Below are 7,588 nucleotides of genomic sequence, written 5' to 3'. Positions count from 1 at the left end.
ATCTGTTAATTTCATCTTGTATTAATCCCTATTCATTAATTGATTCCACAATGTATTCCCGATATTCCTACAAATAAACCTGTATTGTGGGTAATAGAATAAGAGTATACCATTGAATGGGGCTGAGGAGTTTCAGATTCACCCCGAATTCCATCAAACTGCTGCTCTTGCTCACAGTGTGATGTATAATGTCCCTCCTTATTTATCTTCCTCACAGTGAACTTAGTGACGATTGTGATCCTGTCCCGGGGAAAGTGCGGACTCTCCAAATGTGTAACTCACTACCTGATGGCCATGGCAACGGCAGATCTACTGGTCGTTTTCTTCGACCTGATATTGAGGCAGATTCCAATTGCTTATAAGGAACAGTTTGATTTCCTGGGTTCTATCCCGGTGTGTAATATCCACGCTGTCCTGCTTTATGCAGTCACAGACTGTTCTGTCTGGTTCACCGTCACTTTCACCTCTGATCGATTTGTGGCCATTTGTTGCCAGAAACTGAAAATTAAACATTGCACCAAGAGAACGGCGGCTGTGGTTCTGGGAACAGTGACTGTGCTGAGTGGTTTAAAGAACATCCCCTGGTATTTTCTGTTCACAGGTGGATATCAGCTTGTGAACAGCCCCTGGTTTTGTTTTGTAACATTCCATGATATGAATTCTCCGGTCTGGGCTGCCATTGAGTTCGTTCATTATATTCTCACACCAGGTCTCCCATTTCTTCTGATTCTGCTGCTGAATGCTTTAACTGTCAGGCACATTTTAGTGGCCAGCAGAGCCCGCACCAGACTCCGGAGACCCAGCAGTGGGGAGAGTTCCAGAGACCCAGAAATGGAGAGCCGAAATAAATCCATCATTTTACTGTTTGTTATCTCGGGCAATTTCATACTTTTATGGGCGGTGTTCATGGTGGTTTCTATATGGTATCGGCTGCTGTTTATGTGGTCCAGGAGTGTATATATACCTCGCTATGTAAAAGAAATGGGATTCATGTCCCAGCTCCTGAGTTGTTGCACAAACACTGGTATTTATGCTCTGACACAGACTAAGTTCAGAGAGCAGTTGAAACATATGCTGAAATTTCCCTTCACTTTAATTGTAAAATAATTAAATGATGAGACGAGTATTAGAGCTCAATCCTGCCTCATACTTTGTCAGACCCACACTCACTCCCAGGGTTTGTGATATCTGTAATATTAACACGCTCATTAAAACACTGCGTACATCATAATCCACTGCCGGAGAAAATCAGTGAACGGAAAGAGACTCCCACTGACCTGAGGACTATTAACATTCTGACAGAGACCACAGATTAATATTAACACAATCACTTAAACACTCTGTACATCTTAACCCACCACCAGAGTCACCCAGTGAACTGTGAGGCACTCCCACTGACCTGAGGACTATTAACACACTGACAGAGACGACGGGTTAATATTAACACACTCACTGACACGCTCTGTCTGAATTGTTTTACTCCAATATCTGACAGTAATCAATAAATCACTCCCACAAACCCTTGCCTCATATTTACAGTGGGAGGAAGCGATAGCCCACGGACATATTAAGTCAGTCCCCGTGTAAATATTAACTGAATCACAGAACACCCTGAAATCATTAAAACACTACCAGAGATATTACTTGCACAATGACGTTCTCCCACAAATCCACAATAAATATTATCACATTTATGGAGACACATTGTTCATCACCATCACACATTTCATGTAGGCATATATTACTCACTCTCTCATCTTGGGTTTTTCATCCCTCTCTTCTCACTCTACCCTCGAAATATAGAAACATAGAAATTAGGTGCAGGAGCAGGACATTCGGCCCTTCGAGCCTGCACCGCCATTCAATAAGATCATGGCTGATCATTCAACCTCAGTACCACTTTCCTGCTTTCTCTCCATACTCCTTGATCTTTTTGGCCGTGAGGGCCATATCTAACTCCCTTTTGAATATATCCAATGAACTGACCTCAGCAACTTTCTGTGGTAGAGAATTCCACAGGTTCACCACTCTCTGAGTGAAGACTTTTCTCCTCATCTTGATCCTAAATGGCTTACCCCTTATTCTTAGACTGTGACGACTGGTTGTGGAACTCCCCAGCAACAGGAACATTCTTCTGACCCTAACCTGTCCAATCCCGTCAGAATTTTATATGTTTCTATGAGATCCCCTCTCATTCTTCTAAACTCCAATGGATACAAGCCCAGTTGATCCAGTCTCTTCTCATATGTCAGTCCTGCCAATCTGAGAATCAATCTGGTGAACCTTCGCTGCACTCCCTCAACAGCAAGAATGTCCTTCCTCAGATCAGGAGACAAAAACGGAACACAATATTCCAGGTGTGGCCTCACCAAGGCCCTGTACAATTGCAGTAAGACTTCCCTGCTCCTGTACTCAAACCTTCTAGCTATGAAGGCCAACATGCCATTTGCCTTCTTCACCACCTGCTGTACCTGCATGCCAAACTTCAGTGACTGATGTACCTTGACACCCAGGTCCCGTTGCACCTCCCCTTTTCCTAATCTGTCACCATTCAGATAACATTCTATTTTCCAGTTTTTGCCACAAAAGTGGATAACCTCACATTTATCCACATTATACTGCATCTGCCATGCATTTGCCCTTTCACCTAACCTGTCCAAGTCACCCTGCAGCATCTGAGCATCCTACTCACAGCTCACACCGCCACCCAGCTTCGTGTCGTCTGCAAACTTGTAGATATTACATTCAATTCCTTCATCTAAATCGTTAATGTATATTGTAAATAGCTGGTGTCCCAGCACTGAACCCTGCGGCACTCCACTAGTTACTGCCTGCCATTCTGAAAAGGACCCGTTTATCCCGACTCTCTGCGTCCTGTCTGCCGACCAGTTCTCTATCCACGTTCAATATATTACCCCAATACCATGTGCTTTAATTTTGTGCACCAATCTTTTATGTGGGACCTTGTCAAAAGCCTTTTGAAAGTCCAAATACACCACATCCACTGGTTCTCCCTTGTCCACTCTACTAGTTACATCCACAAAAAATTCTAGAAGATTTGTCAAGCATGATTTCCACTTCATAAGACCATGCTGACTTGAACCTATCCTGTCACTGCTTTCCAAATGTGCTGCTATTTCATCCGCACCACCGATATCAGGCTACCCGGTCTATAATTCCCTGTTTTCTCTCTCCCTCCTTTTTTAAAAAGTGGTGTTACATTAGCTACCCTCCAGTCCATAGGAACTGATTCAGAGTCAATAGAATGTTTGAAAATGATCACCAAGGCATCCACCATTTCTTGGCCACTTCCTTAAGTTCTCTGGGATGCAGCCGATCAGGCCCTGGGGATTTATCCTCCTTCAATCCCATCATTTCCCCCAACACAATTTCCTGTCTAATAAGGATTTCCTTCAGTTCCCCCTTTTCGCTAGACCCTCGAACCCCTAGTATTTCCAGAAGGTTATTTGTGTCTTCCTTAGTGAAGACAGATCCAAAGTATTTGTTTAAATGTCTGCCATTTCTTTGTTCCCCATTATAAATTCACCTGATTCTGACTGCAAAGGACCTACATCAGTCTTCACTAATCTTTTTCTCCTCACCTATCTATAGAAGCTTTTGCAGTCAGTTTTTATGTTCCCGGAAAATTCCTCTCATACTCTATTTTCCCCCTCTTAATTAAACCCTTTGTCCTCCTCTGCTGAATTCTAATTTCTCCCAGTCCTCAGGTTTATGATTTTTCTGGCCAATTTATATGCCTCTTCCTTGGATTTAACTCTATCCTAAATTTCCCTTGTTAGCCACGGTTTAGCTACTTTCCCCGTTTTATTTTTACTCCAGACAGCGATGTACAATTGTTGAGGTTCATCCATGTAATCTATAAATGTCTGCCATTGCCTATCCACTGTCAAACATTTAAGTATCATTTGCCAGTTTACCCTAGCCAATTCACGTCTCATACCATCGAAGTTACCTTTCCTTCAGTTCAGTACCCTAGTCTCTGAATTAACACTGTCACTCTCCATCATCATAAAGAATTCTACCATATTATGGTCACTCTTCCCCAGGGGGCCTCACACAACGAGATTGCTAATTAGTCCTCTCTCATTTCACAACACCCAGTCTAGGATGGCCAGATCTCTAGTTGGTTCTCTCTCTCTCTCTGTCTCTCTCTCTTTCTCTCTCTCTCTTTATCACACACATTCACACACTCCCTTGCCTTGCGTGCCTTTTTGTCTCTCTCCTGCTGTCATTCATGAGGAATGCTTTTTGTTCCTTTTCATTTTGTTGCTTTAAATGTCAGGTTAGACACATACTCAGTTGTAGTAATGGCAGGATCAGATCTGTATTGAAACTTCGTACTACACAAAACCAGTACTTGCTTCTTTTTCATTATAAACCAGTATGAACGAGCTACTGATGCACACAATAACCACGATTCCAGTGTATACAGCGAAAACATTGCTTCTTTATATTTACTTAACTAGATTTTGCCTTTTAACACTGCATTCTATGCGTTCTATGAATAAATCATGGTAAGTCAATGGTTACACAAATGCCACAGAATAACTACACAAACTAAGCATCCAGGCACTCAACTCTCCTAATTGTTTTACTATACGCAATAAAATATTCCCCTCCCAAAACAGAGTGAGCAAGTTGACACATGGAAAATGACTGAATGACTCTGACATACCCTACCGTTTGAACTTTTAACCCAGCATATGCTAATCTCACAGACTGCCTCGAGCGAACAACGAATTGTTGGGTAATCCGGACTTTCCATCCCAAATTCTCACAATTCTTCGCGCTGTCTTTCTTGGGAGGCATTTTCTCTATAATGCTACAATTTACTGTATATATGCAGTGATCCAGATCACCTTACCATTATCCATCTTACGAAAATATGTGTTTATATATCATTTATCACCAGCTTTCAGTCATCGCAATTTCATTGTTACCTCAAAGGAATTCTACCATGAATTTCAGAAATCCAAATCCTGTATCAAATCTTATTTTTAATAACTGCGCCTCTGATAGGCTCAAGTACGTTTAACTCCATATTGTCTGATTGAAGTTCAGTTTTGCTATGGAATATGTATATCAGTACTGCGATAACAAGTTGTCTCCTTCTCCGGAGCCAATTTATCCATTTCATTTTGTGCTGTAGTCAAATAACTGAGCATGTGTGAGTCCCGTTCTTCAGCGCATCTTCATGATAATAGTTGCAAGCTATTTAACTCAAGCACAACATATCATATTTGCAAACACAGCGGTATCACAATATCCACACTGGACATCAGATTCAAGCCATTGCTAGACTTTTCATTTATCTTATTCAAAGATTGGACGGCTACCCAGTGCTCCCTGCATGGTTCCAATGTTTAGGTCGTAGCCAGGCTATCATACACATTTTCAACCTTGTTCAATATAGGCAAAGGCAAAAACATCACCAAGGAAAACGTTTCAATTCATTATTCTCACTGACACTTTCCTGACTAACAAGGCATACGGAATGCTTGCCTTTATTGGCCGAGGCATAGAATGTAACAGCAGGGAGGTTATGTTTAAATTGTATCATACTTTGGTAAGGCCACAGCTGGAGTACTGCGTGCAGTTCTGGTCACCTTATAGGAAGGACATGATTGCACTAGAGAGGGTGCAAAGGGGATTTACTAGGATGCTGCCTGGAATGGAGAATCTTAGTTATGAGGAGAGTTTGGTGAGGCTGGGTTTGTTCTCATTGGAACAGAGGATGTTGAGAGGAGACATCATTGAGGTTTACAAAATATTGAGGGGCCTGGACATAGTGGATAGTAAGGGCTTTTTCCATTGGTGGCGGGGTCTGTTACGAGGGGATATAGTTTTAATGTGGTTGGTGGAAGGTTTAGAAGGGATTTGAGGTGGGGCTTCTTTACACAGAGGGTTGTGGGGATCTGGAACTCACTGCCTTGCAGAGTGGTAGATGCAGAAACCCTCACCGCTTTTAAGAGATGTTTGGATGGGCATTTAAAGTGCAGTAACCTGCAGGGTTACGGAACTAGAGCTGATAATTGGGATTAGTCTAGATGACCTTTTGTTGGACGGAGCAGATATAATGTAAGTACTGCAGGGAATAGAATACGGCCAGGGTGATCTCCTGGACTAGTTTCCATCGCCTGGATAGGTCTGAGAGGAATGTTCCCAAGTTTTTTTCCCTTAAATGTCCTGGGTTTTTAACTGGTTTTTAACTCTCCCAGGAGATTGGGGTGAAGTGTAGAATGTTTCAGTATAAGGGGTGTCACAGTTGTGTGAGGCGGACTGGTTGGGCTGGGTGCTCTTTACCTTTCCGTCATTGTTCATTGGTTTATATGTAACCTTTAGGTCTGCTGACTGAGGGCCGTGTGTCTCTTTGTCGGCCGGCGTGGACACGATGGGACAGAATGACCTCCTGCGCTGTAAATTTCCATGTTTCTAACCCCTGTTTGAGTTCCTGACATTCACTCATAATCAATTAGGAAAATGATTTTAGAAAAATTGCCCTTTTTTCCCATTCCATCTCATTCATCAGCCCCGTAGGAATATGATCCTTCCCACTTAAAATCTTATTGTAGCTTCTAATCCTCAAAATAAATCAACCTGCAAGATGTGTGATGTTAGTTATCTTTAACACGACAATCTCCCCCGCTACCCCAATATCTATTTTAACGCAATTTAAACGGAACGACATAGACGATACTTTAAAAAAAAAGATCAATCAATTAAATTTTGAATACATTTTCCGTGCTGGGTGCTTGAGCAGCAACTAACATCAATTTATTTCAGAAAATAAATATAACACTAAGATAATTTCAGAAAATAATATGTACAGATTTGTGATTTTCAATGCGTTTGGATACAATGCCTTTGACTATCCTCTTTCCAAACTACCTTGGAAGAACATAAGAAATAGGGGCAGGAGCAGGCCATTCAATAAGATCATGGCTGATCCGATCATGGACTCAGCTCCACTTCCCCACCCGCTCCCCATAACCCCTTATCCCCTTATTGTTTAAGAAACTGTCTATTTCTGTCTTAAATTTATTCAATGGGCCCAACTTCCACAGCTCTCTCAGGCAACAAACTCCACAGATCCAAAACCCTCTGAGAAAAGAAATTTCTCCCCATATCAATTTTAAATGGGCGGCCCCTTATTCTAAGATTTTGCCCTCTAGTTCTAGTCTCCCCTATCAGTGGAAACATCCTCTCTGCATCCACCTTGTCAAGCCCCCTCATAACCTTATACGTTTCGATAAAATAACCTCTCATTCTTCTGAATTCCAGTAAGTAGAGGCCCAACCTACTCAACCTTTCCTCAGAAGACAACCCCACCATCTCCGGAATCAACCATGTAAACCTCTCTGAACTGCCTCCAAAGCACGTATATCCTTTCGTAAATATGGAAAACAAAACTGCACGCAGTATTCCAGGTGTGGCCTCACCAATAGCCTGTACAACTGTCACAAGACTTCACTGCTTTTATACTCCATCCCCTTTGCGATAAAGGACAAGATTCCATTGGCCTTCCTGATCACTTGCTGTACCTGCATACTAACCTTTTGTGTTTCAT

The 7,588-nt window shown here is 42.1% G+C and overlaps 1 protein-coding gene across 1 annotated transcript; it reads left to right on the top strand.

Annotated features, from left to right (window-relative positions):
- Positions 1-294: 294 nt before the first annotated feature.
- LOC139247085 (probable G-protein coupled receptor 139) lies at positions 295-1,107 on the top strand. The gene has a single exon (XM_070871498.1). The coding sequence runs from the start codon at positions 295-297 to the stop codon at positions 1,105-1,107; it is 813 nt and encodes a 270-aa protein (XP_070727599.1).
- The last annotated feature ends 6,481 nt before the right edge of the window (positions 1,108-7,588 follow it).

Source organism: Pristiophorus japonicus, unplaced genomic scaffold, assembly GCF_044704955.1.
Source record: "Pristiophorus japonicus isolate sPriJap1 unplaced genomic scaffold, sPriJap1.hap1 HAP1_SCAFFOLD_256, whole genome shotgun sequence".
Taxonomy (NCBI): domain Eukaryota; kingdom Metazoa; phylum Chordata; class Chondrichthyes; family Pristiophoridae; genus Pristiophorus; species Pristiophorus japonicus.
This window is presented reverse-complemented; position numbering and strand designations above follow the sequence as displayed.

Excerpts from the sequence above, each read along its gene's own strand:
- LOC139247085 (XM_070871498.1), top strand. The coding sequence starts at position 295 with ATGGCAACGGCAGATCTACTGGTCGTTTTCTTCGACCTGATATTGAGG.